Source organism: Halichoerus grypus, chromosome 5, assembly GCF_964656455.1.
Source record: "Halichoerus grypus chromosome 5, mHalGry1.hap1.1, whole genome shotgun sequence".
NCBI classification, from domain to species: Eukaryota; Metazoa; Chordata; class Mammalia; order Carnivora; family Phocidae; genus Halichoerus; species Halichoerus grypus.
In genome coordinates this window covers 60,301,564-60,319,470 of record NC_135716.1, presented here as the reverse complement: position 1 = coordinate 60,319,470, position 17,907 = coordinate 60,301,564, and the positions used below count along the sequence as shown (strand labels likewise).

Here is a 17,907-nt window from a genome sequence, read left to right as displayed (position 1 = left end):
AATTAAATGAGTATTGGGCACATAAGAAATTCTTCATAAGTAGGGCCTAGAGTTAAAAATGCTAAGCTTTATGCTGTCTTAAGTGTTCATGTTTAAGTTTTTGTGTAAAATGAGGAGTGAGGCTCCATATCTTTAGGACCTGTTCTAGCCCAAATCCATGAGACACAGGTGTTAAGCAACAATAAAAAATAAAGTATTGAAACAATGAAGGCATTGGCTACGGGTACCCTGGGGAGTCCTCCCTCAAGAGGGGAACTAGGCTTGGGACATCAGCGCAATACTTACTTGAAATATAAGTTTGGGGTATGTGGTCTGATATTAGCAACAGGATTATATTGTCTAATTTAAAGAGGGCATTCAATGGAAAAAAGATCAAGATTAGTTTTCTTCAGTGAAACTTGGGGATATGGATTAGTTTGAAAGCAACTTTTCAAAATGCATTAAACAAAAAAAGCGAGGACAGACATTATTAACAACCACCTAATTTATGGCAACACACCCATGGACTTCATTTTCCTGCTAACATGTTCTTTCTTTTCTCTTCCCTAGCCAGACCTGTCATGTACCTAGCACCCTTTTTGTTCCCATCACCTTTGTTATAAAACACTTCCTTATAATGCCCAACATGCCTGCTTCCCACAGCTAGGATTACATGGAAGGTGGGACATTCTCAAACTTTTTTGTACATATTGCTGTAACATGCACTAATTTTGCATTATATCAACCAGATCCTGTATCCCCTTACTGAATGGCCTACTCATTGAGTTGCCTAAGCTACTGTGACTAAGCTACTTCTCAAGTATCTGGTTCCCATAGAGACAGAACAGCTATCACATTGTCCAGGCATTCATTTCTTTATATGCCTGTAGAGTAAGGCCCAACCACATGTTCCCTTAACAATGCTCAGGGACACCACCAAAACTATGCTCCAAGAAATAAGGCTTGCCCTTCAACTGCTTTAAGACTTCTCTCCTTTAGTGAAAGGAATGAAAGGGAGGCAAGGTGTTCGGATCAGCTTGGCTATTATTATTGTTTGGAAGAAGCCTTGTTGAACCACACATTTTTACAAGGCATGATTATCAGATTTGAGAGCAAATTCTTCCTGACTTTAAAGTTCTCTAATAAAGAGAACATTAAGCAAGCTTCCTTGCATGCTTCAGGCTACAATTCAACATCCTCAGCAATGTGTCTTCAGAAGGGATGCCTCATGGCATTGAGACAACAGGTGTTCAGCACAAAGAAGGTGTTCACAAACATTTAGGATGAAATCAGACTAAGAGTGTCTGAGGACCTTCTGATTCTGAGCTGTGTGCTGTTGACGCTAAATCTGTCATCTGAAGGCCTGTCTATTCCCATGTGTCCCAGGCTCACCTTCCATCCACATTCTTGCCTGGTCCAAGTGGATGTCTTCCTCATCTCAACAAACACACGACTAGCCTCTCAGCTGCTTAGCTTCTCAGCTGGGAATGGTTTTTTCCCTCCCCTCTATTACTGCCCACCAGGCCAAATCAAATCCTTTGCAATTCCTACTTCTCTGTTTGCAATAGAAGCCCGAATCCAGTGAGTTCTCCCTACTCATCTCTACTGCTAGTACATCGGGTCACCCTAATACCTCCCTTCTGTTCCCCAACCCTCTTTCCTCACCATTGCTTCTCCACACACAACCAAAATAATCTAAAAATCGAAATCAGATCTTGTCATGGCCTCCTTTGAAGTCCTCCAATTACTTCCTATGGCATGTGCTATGAGATTGACCCTCTTGACCTGGCTTGTACTTGCCCTCATCCCAGCCCACATCTTGACTCTGCATCTTCATCACTGAGCTCAGCCACACTCGCCTCTGTGTCCCTCAAACATCAAACCTTTTCCTGCTTCCGTGCTCATTGCTTCCTCTGCTTAGAACTCTCTTTCCGCTGATGGTGTCATTATCAACCAGCCTCTTTTATTCTGACCTCAGGTTCAAAGTCATGCATGCTCAGGAAGACCTTCCCCAATCACACCTTCTGAGGTTACTTTCTCCTCAACCCCTGTCAACTTATAAATGAATGGTTAACATACATTTAAATATTTCAGATCACCCATACTAAAGAATATATACATTTGATTTTAGAAATTATAGGAGATAAAACTTTTTATCACACGCTCTAGTATGAGAAAACTAAACCAACTAACAAAATACTATTTGATGAAGCCTCAAAATACTAATGGCTGACACTTTTAAAAATAAAATGTGGTACTTGTAATGTTTTGTTTAGATATTGTTGAGGATCTGAATGAAAAACCCTAAGCTTCCAGTGGTTTCTAGGTTAGGTGTGAATTCCATGTGCAAAGCAATAATTTATGGCCAGGGACTGACATGAGGTCATTAGGTCATGGGATGCTCACCACCTCACCCGAAGCTGGCCCCTTTCAGTGGTGAACAGAGCCCTGATCAAGACAACTCTCTTTGCATCAATCTGGTCCTTAGTGAGAAAGCTTTCAAAGACTCGACACTTTCTGGATGGTTTTCAAATGCTGGTGTTCTAAGTGCATGCTCTTTTCAATGCTTTCTTCCTTAGGAGTTAGTTGTAGGAACATTAAAATGGTTAAGAAGATCTTCAGGATTCTTGCTACTTAGTACACACTGATATTTCAGCTATTAATCCTTAGTTTGTTAAGTAGTAGTTTTGTGGAAATACTAGTAATAGTATTCATAGAAGGAGGAATACAAAAAACACCACAGCTAATGTTTATTGAATCCTTATGTGTTAGCCACAGAGTAGAGACTTTCTTTGAATGATTGATTCTATGGCTTTATGTTTTTTTTCTTAATAATAATCACACTGTACTTTTGTTCATTGTCTTCTTCTCATAGAAAATCTAACATTAAGATGGGGCATTTTGTGTTTTACAGTATCTTATTTCTGAATAGAAATCCAAAGGGTAGAATATTCTAGAACATTCTTGCTCTTACAAATGTGCATTTTTCCAGCCTTTTTTGGGGGGTTAGGTGTAACTTCAGGGTTATGAGAAGGAAAGCTGCATTGTGAAGCTCAACTGATCATTCCTCAACTTTCACTGCCAAACTATACCTACATGGCAGACACTCAATATATATTTATTGAAAGAATGGGTGCCTGGATAAAATCTATAATGAGAGCATACATTTTGTGGGTATTAATTTTAACATTTAATTGTGATAAACACCTGGAGTCACCAAGACACAGAATTCAGTTCCTAAGGCTCTGAACCAATAGCTTCAAGATGTTAAGACTTGTAATATGATTTCTTTAAAGATTAAAAAAATGAGAAATACCATATTCACAGGATAACTTCAGAAATTACCTATAGCCAGTTTTTTTTTTTTTTTTAAAGATTTTTTATTTATTCATGAGAGAGAGAGAGAGAGAGGCAGAGGGAGAAGCAGTCTCGACAGCTGAGCAGGGAGCCCGATGCGGGACTCGATCCCAGGACCCTTGGATCATGACCTGAGCCGAAGGCAGACGCTCAACCATCTGAGCCACCCAGGCGCCCTACCTATAGCCACTTTAAATAACACAGCTTTTGTGTGGGAAACGTTTATGAAACCACCAAAGAATAGATCAAAAAGAATTTCCAAAGTTTTTGAGAAGCCCAAAAGCAGAACATTGAGGCTGAATTTCTACTCATAGAAGGTAGTCTCTAATATTCTTTTTTATCTACCACACCAAGGTAAATATTGTAACAATTCAAACATGGAAGTATTTGTCCAATTGCCATTCAGAGGCCCAATTTTACATACCACTGACATAAATTTAGCCTCACAGCAAAGGGATTTATAAAGACATTCGTAACGGGTGTTTTGAAAATAAAATACTAACACTGCTAATCACTGAAGACAGTAACATGTAAAATACTTGCTCTGCTGCATATGTTGTGAATAAAAAAAATAAAAGAATGGTGCAAAGAAAAATACCAAATATCATTCTATGTCTCTATATATTTTAGTATTTCATCCTAGAATAGTATCCAAACACTTTTATTCATTAGGGTCTGAAATAAGAATGAATTTAATTGCATAAAGTTTATCTCATTTTTAAGGACCTAAAAAAAACCCTCCTCTTATTCATTTGTATGTTTTTGCCTTACATATATATTTGACTATATCAATAAATTAAGTTGTTCTCCCTTTCATGCTTTAGATTATTTAAAGTTAAACCACATTCCCATCTGGATAAAAAAATTCAGTTCTAGACATATTTACTTTAAAGAAATTAAAAACTGATGTCTCTTGGTACTCACCCTCCCATATCTGTTGGCATAGGACCCAGTAAGCAAGGAATGGAAAACGATGATTGTCTCGTCCAAGTCCCAGATGAACACCCTCTACAAAGGAAGAACCGAATCAATATGTCCTTCCCTTGGTTGAGAAACCTGTTATTCAGTTAACTTCAACATAAATAAGCAGTCTTGAAACAGAAGACAAAGGAAAAATCTGAATTTACTATGTTTTTAAAATACAACTGTTCCAAAGAGTATCCCCCAGCTTTTCTCCAGAGTAGAACCTCAGGTGAGGTTTAAGAGGATAATATTAGTGACATCAATAAAAACATGGGCAAGAAATAATAATATATATCCTTTTGACTTCTGAAGTAGATTCTCAGTTCATTGTTCTGAAAAAACGAGCTAAAACTAGATTGTTTATAACTTCTTGAGACAGAGAGCCGCCAATCATTTTAAAAATCATTCTGTTTTTCTTACCTCTTCTGTCTGCTTATTAAGAAGTTTTAAAACAGCGAATCTTATGTTTTATTTTTATCAAGCCAAGTATTAAAAACTGTACATACAACATAAAACTTCCCATCATCTATTCACCTTATGTTACCTTTGGACTGTTACCACATTGATGGGTTATGTATGACTCCTGCCTGGTTTTCTTCAGATTGCAGATAGTTAACAACGTAAGCAGACACATCACACATGCTCTTGACATACTCGGGGTATTTGGAATCGGATTTAAAGGAATTCACTTCAAAAACATCTTTGAGATACCACAAAGGCCTCCCAAGCTTACTTGTCTTCTTCCCCTTTCCACTCATACCAGTATATATTCATACACATAGGTTCTGCTAGGAAATTTCCATCTTTTCAGCCAAAATAATCATGTTTTCCACCATCAGATTTCATTGGGCAAAACCCAGAAACTTAATTGCAGTGGATTCAAGGCTATGAAATCTACCCTTCAAGGTTTTATTTAATCCCTCCTGCTTTTGAACTCCACCAAAACAGGCCTCATAAGAGGGCTACCATTTCAGTTTAGAACATCCCAGGTTTTCCTTTCTCAATATATATGTGTGTCTTTAATTTTCAAAGTGGATTTTAGTAAGCATTTTTAATATGACACTTAATTAGAATGGCAATGATATAGAGCAGTATAAGAGAATTTTGTTCAAGCAAAATTATATAATTTACTATATTAGAGAGAACTAACCAGATGCTTTACATGTAGTTAAAATGGCAGAGAAAACAGAAATAATTGTTTTTACCTATAAGAAATAGGAAAGAGAAAGAAAATGCTTTACTTATTATATAGAGTAGAAAGCAGTAACAAAAGCATTTGGGCATCTTGATGATGGCTGTTTACACTGCAGGTGTATAGAACCACCATTTAACTACCAAGATACCTTGTTATTTACCAGGGCATTGACAATAACATACCTCAAGATCAGAATCTGGGGGAGGTGAAGGATTATTGTTTCTTCGGCCCCGTCCACGTGACTTCCCATCTGAACCTCGACGCAGTCGATCAGAATCTGAGTCTTTAATGGGTGTTGATGGGCTGTGGATTGTACTGTACTCTGTAGAAATACAGGAAGGTCTTTCATCTTTTGGATCTATTACCATGGTGTCAAGATCAAACTTATTTTAACTCATGGGGAAATTTGAAGAGTAAAACACATTTCATTCTATTCACTTTTGTTACTGTTTATTCCCACCGATAAATAATTTATGAGATACTGGATTTCAAGAATCCATTCTTTTGAAAGAACGTGTGATCAGAAATGAACAGAACTTAATTGATGGTGGAAGATAGCAGGCTGTAGGAAGCTGCCTAGTTTTTCTTTGCCGTTCTCCACGACGAGACAAAGCCCCCCCATCCCCACTTCCATGTATGTGTCTTTCTTTCATTCCACAAACAGTGCCTGGCCATACTGAGAGAGGTTCACTCATGTGCCTTTCCAGCCACTCTCTCACCTATGAAAAGCTTCTGGTTTACAGAAAAAAAAAAGAAAAATCAACTCCGGGGTGGAAAAAAACGAATCTCCAGGCAGATTTTTCTTTGAAAATTTCAAAATCTCTTTTTTCTCCCTCATTTTATGTGAGAACAAGGGAGTGGCAAGATAAGGAAGAACAGATATATGGGCAATGCCCATACTCTGTACAGCATTCATCACAGATTCTTACTGTATCTTAGTCTCTGAACCAAAAATCCCAAACAGACACCACATTAAAATTGCTCACCTGGGTAACTCGGAGAAATCACAGAAATAATTATATAGAAACTATAAAATAAAGAACCACCTCCAACCAGCTAGAGGAACGGCTGAGTAGTGATTGTGGAGTTGGGGGAGGCGAGACTCTTACCCTGCTTCCAAAATGAACAAAAACCCCTTAGGGTTTCTTCTCTTCAGTTCACACATTAGACAATTTCTACCTCCCCAAAGTCTTTGCCAGATGTCTCTACTAGATATGGGTTGGAATCTCTCAAGCTGGTATAAGGAATGATAATTCTCACTGAGATGTTGTTGATATTACATTTCACCAAACAGAAAAGTATTGAGGACAGGTGAATATCTGGTAGCCTTTGTTAATATACTATCATCCTCAACTGTACCCAGAAGGCCAGCCATGTGTCAAACCATGTGGTCTCAGTGTTACCTCCAAGTCTAGGACTTAAGCCTTAGGAGTTTGGGTAGATAGGAATAGACTTCGACAGAGTAAATTCCATTTCTAAATCACATGGAACATCTCTATACCTCCTGTTTAATTTTAAAATCTAAACAGATTCCTATCACTTTTAGATGAGAATTTTGCATGTCCTCTGCCATAGGAAACAAGACAGCAAAGTTCCTCATATACACCAGTCATGTGGTACTTGTACCCCGAAACCACCATGATAACTTGCAAGCCTATTAGTTAATTATGACCAGAAAGTCCAGAACAACTCCACTCACTACATCAGCTTATGTAGTTCCGTGGGATGCATTTTTGAGCTAACCCATCTTGTAGAACTATCAGAATACAGTGCTGGCTGGTCAAAGTTTAACATTCTCCAAATCTACATTAGTTCCTTTTCTTGCAGAGGCAGATGACTGTGGCATCCTCTCCTCAAAATGTTCCAAACCAAGCATCTGCCTTCCATGTTTTATAGAGAATTAGGAACTCCACAGAAATACATACTTTCAAAGGAGCTCAGTGAATTCAAAGTTGTGTTTTGAAGAAAAAATCTTGACCTCCTTTTTCTTTAAAAATTCTGCAACTACGTCTCCGTGCAAACCTGGATAGCCACATTTGGGACAGAACACATGCCAATCTCTTTACCAGCTTCAAAACAGCATTTACTTTGCAACTGGCACAACTGGCATCTAATTGGACTCGTACGTCAAGTACTTGACTGAGAAGTCCGTCTTGAATCGTGAGCTCTTCACCTTTTGAAGTTCATATTTGACAAGAAGCTAAAAGATGTTAAGAATGTATCTTATCGCATTATGTCTTTTGCTTTGACTTCCAGCTAGTTTAGGGCGAATTTTTTCCTCCAAGTAGTTCATCTTACCGAGGTTTTCTTACCCTAGCTTTCCTCCTATGGATTACCCATTCCTTTAGTTCTTGGTGTGTATTTCTTTATCTCTGTGTTAAAACCCAATTAAATCTTTAAAAATATATTCCGTCTCTTTTTTTTGAAATAAAAATGATAATTAAATTGATTATTCACTTCTGTAAGCCTGCCCCCAAAGAAACTAAGTTCAATGAGCAAAGTATACAGGTGGATTTTTAAATTATCTTATCTAAAGTTTTTCCAGGTGGAAAAAGAAGCCCTAAAATATGGACAATCTGATACCTCTAAATATTAAAACACACACACACCCCTTATAGGCCTCAACTTATGAGAAGGAAGATAAAAGTTAAATGATGCAAGCTAGATTTAAAAAAAATCTCCTCCTCTTTGTTCTATGAGGTGGGATTAAACACTTCTACTCTCCTAACCAGTTTTCCTGACTCTATTCTCCTTCCTTCTATTAGTGTAAAACAACTCAACAAATAATTTAATCTTCTAATCCACTGACATCTCATGTTTCATTAAAATCCTTTCCAAATTATTCAACTTTACCCCCACTGAGATAATGAATGTGAAAATACTCAGAAAAGCATTTATTTCATCTAACAAACAATGACAGTATGCCCATACTATTCCAGGCACTATACCAGGAGCTTGAAGTATAATGATGTACCATACAGATAGGGTCTTCTTGGGGCATAAAATTCAGAGGAAGGCACTGATTTATGAACAAAAATAAGAGATTAGAAAACAATATGGGAAGGGTAATGGCATGAGAAAGGTAGAATGCCTGGAGACCACAGAGCAAGTCCACATACCTTAGATTTATAAAATTACAGAAGCTTCCTGAAGATGGAGAACAAAGTTAACAGTAAAAAATGGAATATAAATTGTTCTCCAGGCAGGCATATAAGCATGTGTGAAGGTGGAGAAAGAGAGAGAGAGAGAGAAAGAGAAAGAGAGAGAGATGTCAAAGAATTGAAAAAAAAAAAAAAAAATCAATCTGACCTGGCTCTGCAGAGGAAGAGTACAGAGATGAGGCTGGAGTGGCAGGAAAAGAATTCAAGAATGGAGGGATGAAATAAAATTTACCCCTTAGGTAGATGATTCTAGCTCCAGTGTGGTGCGGGTGCTGGAGGCAAGTCAAGACTGAGAAGCAGAGACCAGACAGGAGGATAATTCAGTGAGGGCTGTTGGTGGCCCATGCAGGTAGTAGAGATAGGGAGAGCTATAGATCTGAAGTGTCACTGGGAGGGAACGAAGGAGGAAGCAGGAAGTCAAGGATGATGTTCATGTCAGTGGTTTAACAACAGGGAAGATGAAGGTATAAAGCACAAGGCATGGGGATTTAGGAAGAAGGGACTATGGGGAAGTGTGTAGATGAGAATTCACATTCAGCTTTGGACATAGTGAACTTGAGTAGGAAGGGAAAAATGAAGGGGGGGGAATCGGAGGCGGAGACAAACCATGAGAGACTACAGACTCTGAGAAACAAACAGGGTTTTAGAGGGGAGGGGGAAGGGGGGATTGGTTAGCCCGGTGATGGGTATTAAGGAGGGCACATACTGCATGGAGCACTGGGTGTTATGCACAAACAATGAATCATGGAACACTACATCAAAAACTAATGATGTAATGTATGGTGATTAACATAACATAAAAAAAAAAAAAAGAGTCTGTGGTATTCAAGATATCCGGTAGGCTGCTAGACTGCTCTGAAGCTCAGAAAAGAAATGTGGGCTGGATTTAGGTTTGGAAATTGATGCCATACATAATGTAATTAAAGAAACAGGTATAATTAAAGACATAGAGGGTGTGTAGAAGGGGCAGGCAGAGAAAAATGGGTGGGGCGTGCGGAGGAAAACCAAGATTAGAGTGTTGTAGAGGAAAGAGTATGTCTGAAGGAGAGCATGATCAATAACCTCTGATCAGCCAAGAGATAAGGTAAAGTGAAAACTGAATCCAAGAGTACTTGGAGATTTAGAGTCAATGAGGTCTTTGGCACACATGGCAAAAGCACAGATTTGAGAAGTATTTAGGAGGTGGACTGGTGGGATAAAAATGAGACAGAAGGTAGAAGAGTAAACAGGGGTTAAAACTCCCAACATGTTACTGAAGACCCTATAATGGCCAAATTCAATAATTATATTTTTTCTTAATCTCATTTCACCTCTCTGTGACTGTGCTGACCACTGGCTCTTCTAAACTGTGTCCCATTAGAGTAACTTGACTTCCCTTCTGCTTCTCATCCTACCACTCACACTATTACTTCTGTCTCTTTAGAGACCTCTTCCTCTACCCAAAGCTTAAAGGTTAGTGTATTTGTACTAGTGATAATCAAAGTGACCTGGGACAAAATAAGGGGCTTATATCAGGATGTTAATTAATGCAATGCTTCCTTCATCAAAAGTCTTGCTAATATTAAAAAGAAAAGTTAAATACACAGTGTGCTTAGTGATGCAGTTGATTACATTCTGAAGTAAATCCTCATGTTATATGGACTATTAAAAAACAATTAGTGGATAGATGGCCAGTTGGTCGAGTATATCTTGAGCAGCAGTACAGAATTTTCTCTATGGTCCTCTTATCTCACTACAAGCTCTCAGAAGTTTGTAGTATTTGTAAGAGGGATTTCAATGATAATTCCCAGGTTGATGATTCTAAAGCCTCCTGATCTGTTGACCTGAATACCCCACTGTTTGCTAAACCTCTCTACCCGAATATTCCATGGGCACCACAACTAAAGGTGTCCCCAAATGGATCATTCTCCTCCTCTCTTAATGAGTCCTGCTTATTGGTACCAACATTTACCCAGTTTTTCAAGCCAGAAGTTCCTCATTAGTGCCCTCAAATCAAGACTAAGTTTTAGGTTTTTTACCTTCCGAATACTTTTGTTCTAAGTTCATGCTCTCATCATCCCTGCTTTGATTATTGCAACAGGCTATTTTCAAGCTTACTACCCACAACCTTTCAATTACCATCTACACCACCATGACAGAAAACTTTGAGTCCTCAATGCTCCAAACTCCTAGTGTACAACAGGAAGGACAATCTAGATTTTAGGACACTGAGCTGTAGACTCAACTGCCATGTTTCAAATCACAATCCCACTGCTTATTATAAGTATGACTTTGGGCAAGTTATTTACCTTTTCTATGAGTCAGTTTCATCATATGTAAAATTGGAATAAATGAGAAAACCAATATACATGTAGTCAGAACTGGTGCATGGCACTAGCAATCTATGATGTTAGCTGCCTTGAAACAAAGAGAAGTCCCACCAAGTCTCTCTCCCCTTCACAGTCTACACTTCAGACAGTCACACCTAATTATCTGAGTTCTCTGAACATGCCAGGCTATTTCATGACATTGAACATGTTGTTCCGCTTTCTTAGAAGGCTTTTTCTTCATTCTTACCACCCCTCCCCTGATCTGTCTGTGAAATTCCTAAGAATCCCTAAAGATCACGTATCTTCTTTGTGAATTTTCTATCTAAATCTGAGTCTCTGTTTTGCATTTATGGTTATCTTTATTGTAGGGTTATGCAAGTTTTACAATCATTCATGCAGTAGATAATAACTTGAGTTATTTTGAGCAAATGTCCATTACTCCTTTTAGAGGACAGAAGCTGGTGGTGTTCATTTTATATTCTGAGAGCACAGTAAGAGTCCAGAGCACCAAGTACACATTAAAAAAAAAACTGATGATTGAAAGAATGAGTGTTTCTCAAGTTTGGCTTTTGCTCTATTAAGTCTATGAAGATTACCTAATTATTCCTACCAGCTAGTCAAAATATTTAAAAATGAGAAATAGCTGTAATTATTTTTAAAGCTTATTTAAACATTAATGTTTACATATTCAATCATAAAATATTAGAATCTACATAAGATCATTAACATTGTACATTTGTAAGTATTACTGAAGAGTTCCATAAATCTTTCGATACTGAAAAGAGAAACAGAACTGGAACTCAGAAGATTCCATTTAGTTCCTCTTGGCACCTCTAGTCCCTCTGAGCTGAGCTCATAACTGCTACTTGAGTCTTAGGGACATTTCCTCCATGTCTTTTAGCCTCCTGGTCTGTCAAATTGAGGACACAGCCAAGATGATTTAGCTTTTAAGTTCTATTATCTGTGATGTAAAATATTTACCACATCTTCCTAGCTGTCAGCTTTTAGTCTTTCCCTCTTAAATGGTCACCTTCAGACTAATCCATACAAAAACCGTGGCAACTCCAACCCTCAGACTCCATCAGGGTTTACTGCCTACCGTACCCAGTCCAAATTCCTTATCTGGTTTTATTTCTCATGCCCTCCCTGGACATGTTAGCTACTTATATACATATACACATGTATATAACATGTATATACATATATATGTTAGCTACTCTTATACACATTGCCAAATAGTTTTCAAAAGGATAGTATCAATTTAAATCGTGTCAGTTTTACCACAGTCTTATACACTATGGTTATCATTGTTTTAAAGAAGTTCTTGCTATTTTATTAGGTGTACAATAGTAGTGATTTTAATTAGGACATACTGGAGATACTTACAGATACGGGCTTGAAAATTATATTTCTCTTTATGAACTATCCAAATCCTTTGCAATTTTTTTATATTCCTTTACTGATGAATATAAAAGTTTTAACCTCTTTTTCATATTTGCAGACACTTTTCCATTCCTGATAGTCCCTCAAATCCTCAAATTATGCTGGTATTTCCCTAAATTATGTTTTCCTTCACAGGAGTAGTTTTTTGTTTTTTGTTTTTTGTTTTTATATATAGTTCTGCACTACATAAAGCACTGCCTATTGGCCTGGTTGACTCCTTGAAGATTTAGGGATAAGTGTTCACGTTTATTCTAAGTGGAGCAGAGAACTTTTGATCTAACTTTACACTCCTAGGACTATATATGCCAGTGGTAGTTGTAGAGAGAGTAGAATACAGGGTTCCTGCAAGTTCCTTTCTCTGTGCTTTGGAAGGATGGAGGCTCTCCTTACTCATTTCTAAGTTTAACTGAGGTGAAAGATTACTCCCCTGAAACAGAATCAAGTAACCAGACTCCGTGTGGACAGGAAGCTCTTGCCACATATATAATGCTAATTGGGTTGAAGCCAGGGAAGCTACTATCTCTAGGCTAGACCCTGAATCTACACTAGGACAATACCAATTACAAAAGGAAGTGTAGAGCTTTGTGGGAAATCCTTAATCCTTATAAAGATTACCTGAATTTAATGAACGTGAGCCATGGCAATCAACACTTACATTCTATTTGCTGCTATAGGGGACTCAGATAAAAAGAACAGGGTGTCTTACTTTCCTAAAAGCAGATATTGTCATGTTTGAGACTCAAGATTTAAAGTATATGGATAGTTACACAGGTTGAGTGTGAAGATGCCAGATAGCCACTGACAGTGTGGTACCCCCAAACTTTGAGACTCTCAAAATCAACATACATATATGCAAAAATCCTCTCAAAAGGGATGCATCAAGCCCAAACCAGGAAGATCGAGAGAAAGAATGCAGAGAGATTAATTCTGATTCCATGAGGAAAGGTTATTCTGATTACCTTGGCATTCTCCATAGGGAGATGATGCATCAAGCCTGATGCTACTGGCTAAAAGAATCATAAACCACCATTGGGTTTATTTCTGTTCATAATTTTTAAAATTGGTTTTCCTATGAAGGAAAAAGCTACTCTGTAAAGCTGAGTTTGATTACTTTAAGGTAAATATGGGATTGCATCTTACTCCAAGGATGGGTTCTGTAATCAATCAAAATTGCCCAGAAATCCTCTCTCAAATGGCTACACTGTGAGGTGCAAGGGCAGTGAAACCCACTGGTGGGATAGCGGGGTACAGATCACATGGGTACCCAGAGAGGCATGGAGCCAACTTGCCCACTATTTTTTTTTTCTGTCTATATACTCTAATGCAAAGGTCAGCAATTTTTTTTTTTTAAGTCAGATAGTAAATACCTTAGGCTTTGTGAGACATGTGGTCTGTTGCAATGACTTAACTCTGCCATTACAGAGCAAAAGCAACTACAGACAACATGTTAATAAAGGAGCAGGGTCGGGGCGCCTGGGTGGCTCAGTTTGTTGGGCGGCTGCCTTCGGCTCGGGTCATGATCCTGGACTCCCGGGATCGAGTCCCGCATCAGGCTCCCTGCTCGGTGGGGAGTCTGCTTCTCCCTCTGACTCTACCCCTTCTTGTGCTCTCTCTTTCACTCTCTCTCTCTCAAATAAAATAAAATTAAAAAAAAAAAAAAAAAAAAAATAAAGGAGCAGGGTGGTGTTGTCTCCAAAGGCAAGGGAAGCAAGGGCAAAAATGAACTACTGGGACTTCATCAAGATAAAAGGCTTTTGCACAGCAAAGGAAACAGTCAACAAAACCAAAGCACAACTTTGAGAATGGGAAAAGATATTTGCAAATGTTTTATCAGATAAAGGGTTAGTATCCAAAATCTATTAAGAACTTATCAAACTTAACATCCAAAGAACAAATAATCCAATCAAGAAATGGGCAGACGACATGAAAAGACACTTCTCCAAAGAAGACATCCAAATGGCCAACAGACACATGAAAAAGTGCTCAGCATCACTCAGCATCAGGGATATACAAATCAAAACCCCGATGAGATACCACCTCACACCAGTCAGAATGGCTAAAATTAACAAGTCAGGAAATGACAGATGTTGCCGAGGATGAGGAGAAAGAGGAACCCTCCTACACTGTTGGTGGGAATGCAAGCTGGTGCAGCCACTCTGGAAAAACAGTATGGAGTTTCCTCAAAAAGTTGAAAATAGGGCTACCCTATGATCCAGCAATTGCACTACTGGGTATTTACCCCAAAGATACAAATGTAGTGATCCGAAGGGGCACCTGCACCCCAATGTTTATAGCAGCAATGTCCACAATAGCCAACATATGGAAAGAGCCCAGATGTCCATCGACAGATGAATGGATAAAGAAGATGTGGTATATATACACTGGAATATTACTCAGCCATCAAAAAATGAAATCTTGCCATTTGCAACGACGTGGATGGAACTAGAGGGTATTATGCTAAGCGAAATAAGTCAATCAGAGAAAGATAATTATATGATTTCACTCATGTGGAATTTAAGAAACAAAACAGAGGAGAATAGAGGAAGGAAGGTAAAAATAAAACAAGATGAAAACAGAGGGAGACAAATCATAAGAGATTCAATCATAGGAAAGAAACTGAGGGTTGCTGGAGGGGAGGTGGGTTGGGGGATGGGGTAACTTGGTGATGGACATTAAGGAGGGTGCGTAATGTAATGAGCACTGGGTGTTATATGCAAATGATGAATCACTGAACTCTACCTCTGAAACTAATAATACTTTTAATTAATTGAATATAAATTAGATTTAAAAAATCGGGGCGCCTGGGTGGCTCAGTTGGTTAGGCGACTGCCTTCGGCTCAGGTCATGATCCTGGAGTCCCGGGATCGAGTCCCACATCGGGCTCCCTGCTCAGCAGGGAGTCTGCTTCTCCCTCTGACCCTCCCCCGTCTCGTGTGCTCTCTCTCTCATTCTCGCTCTCTCAAATAAATAAATAAATAAAATCTTTAAAAAAAAAAAAAAATAAAAAAAAAATAAACAAGTATGGTGGTGTTTCAGTTACACTTTATAAAACAGATTTGGCTTGTGGGAGTATATAATTGTATTCATTAGGGAAATAGTGTGTTAATATGAGATTCAAGTAAGTGACTCCATTATGACTATGAGATTTAAGTGACTGTCACCTTACTTCTCCGGGTGATATTGCTTCTTCAACATCGCTGCAAACCTTAAACGTTAACATTGTGATAAAGATAATAAGTGCAACATGTTGCCAAACTAATTGGAGAACAAGGTCCAAAACAAGGTGCTTATTTTTTTGGAATTGATAATAAATAGAAAAGGAATTTAAATATGTATTTTTTTAAAGGCCCTATCCCTGGTGGTAAGGGAGCCCAGCAACCGTGATATCAAAATGTATCTACCTTGAATATACAAACAAAGTTCTGCTTTTCTCATGAACACGGTAACCTGACATGCAAAAAAGATTACAGAATCTCCTTGGGTTGGTAGGAACACCAGACACATATATCTTGGGAGGGATTTTGTGTTCTCATCTCTAGCAGAATGGCTCTAGGCAGGCACCAAGCCTAAAGAAACTGCTGTAAGTCGGGCACTGCTCCAGGTGTGTGGCCTTGGGGATGCTTTCTTATAGGGCTCTTTGCAGTTGACTGAATCTGGAGGACACAATCACAAATTACACAAGCAGGCAAGCACACCAGGGACGCTGGGTGATGAGCTAAACTGTCTAAGAAAAATTCAAATGCCCCGCTGTTGTCAAGCCATGCTGTTCACTACACAGGAAAATTAGGAAAATTTAGGTGAAAGGTCCAATGGAAAAGGGGCAGGTAGGCCTTTCATACTGAACACTTAAATTTCCTGGACTTACAGTGACCTCTAATAACTGAATCTGACGAACATTCCTTCGCAGGCTCACCTCCAGCCCTCTGACGGCATTTTGTAAAACAGATTCTCTTCTCCTGTAAGGTCATCAGGCGGAAGGCCGCCTGGAATCAACCTCTATAGTCAGACCGCCTCAGAGTTGAGAAGTATTATTCTCAAGCCTCTAGAGAAATTCCAGTGGTGGCCGAAAGTTCCTGCTTGAGCTCTCCTGTGTCAGAGAGCCATGCCACAGACAACAGATGCTCACAACACAGCACAGGTGTACGTGCTCACGTGCTCAACTACTTGCTTTTACTTCGCAATGAGAGGGCAACTATGTTGGAAACCTTTGAAAAGGTCTTTATCGAGAGCCTTAAAAAAAAAAAAAATCTTTGAAACAAATCATTCTTGGTTGGAAGGCCAGGCTCCATGCTTGGCTCTCTTTCTGCATTTATGCTCCCTGCCTTGGTCAACTCAGCCAGACACATAAGTTTTAAATGGCATTTGTGATGACTCACAGATTTAGGTCCTAGGTTATCCTATGAACAACAGACTTAGTCATTGAACAACTTACTTGCCATTTTCCTCTGAATTTCTAACAGGTACCACAAACTTAACACGTGCTCAACAGAAATCCTGATTTCTCCAACAATACCTTCTCTTCCTGCCATTTCTACCATAGGAATAAGTGGCAAGTGCACTTTTTTTTTTTTTTTAGCTGTTTGGGCCCAAAACTGTGGTGTCATCCATGATTCCTCTCGTGTTACTATTCACATTCAATCTATCAACAAATCCTGATAGCTCTACTTTCCAATCTCTCTAAAATCTGACCACATTCACCACCTCCCCCCAAGCACCCGAGCCTGCCCAAGTGACCTCTTCCCGGGCCACTGGAACCATCTCCTCCATGACCACCGGTGCCCCTTCTTCCCTTGCTTATTCTCGGTCCAACAACCAGAGAGATTCTTTTTTAAATGTAATGACATCATGTCACTTTTATGCTTAAACACTTCTCACCTCATTCAAAACAAACACACAAAGAATCCAAAGTCCTCCGCATGCCACATGCCTGCTGTGATCTGGCTTCTTACCTCCCTACCCCGGCCCCCTCCACTCTCCACCCCTGCATGTTCCAGTGACACTCGTCTTCCTGTCCACCAAGCCCAGTCCTGCCTCTCCTCTCCCAGAACACTCTTCCCCCCAGACCCGGAGGTGGCTCTCTACTCAGTAATTTCGGGTCTCTGCTAAAAGGTCACCCTGCCAGACCACGCTTCTGAAATAGTTTATCTGCCCTAACTCTATTTTACAAACCATTTCATCCTTGCAGGCACTTCTGACTACCAGAGGCATTGTACGTTGACTTGTGGTCTGTGTGCTCTGATAGAATATAAGCTCCTTGAGGGCACAGACTTTATTTTGTTCCCTGCCGAGTACCCTGTGTCTAGACCAGCGCCTGGAATATACCAGAGGCTCCGTAAACAGCCGTTGTTGAATGAGCTAACAACCCAGCATGTGGAGCACCCCTGGTTGACAAGCTGCTCGTGATCATGGATAAGCCTTCATGCCAAGTCCTATTTCACCATTCTCCTAGAGAATGTTCACAGTTAAGTACTTATCGATGCGCCTTCATGCTCATTCTGGG

At 39.2% G+C, this 17,907-nt stretch overlaps 1 protein-coding gene across 1 annotated transcript in view; it reads right to left on the bottom strand.

Annotated features, from left to right (window-relative positions):
- Nucleotides 1-17,907, bottom strand: part of EYA1 (EYA transcriptional coactivator and phosphatase 1) — a 168,323-nt gene that overhangs the window by 71,759 nt on the left and 78,657 nt on the right. The window contains exons 10-11 of the mRNA XM_078072305.1: nt 5,677-5,816; nt 4,261-4,344 (exon numbers count right to left, since the gene is read on the bottom strand). Coding sequence (XP_077928431.1) covers nt 4,261-4,344; nt 5,677-5,816 — 224 coding nt within the window. The remainder of the gene's footprint in view (nt 1-4,260; nt 4,345-5,676; nt 5,817-17,907) is intronic.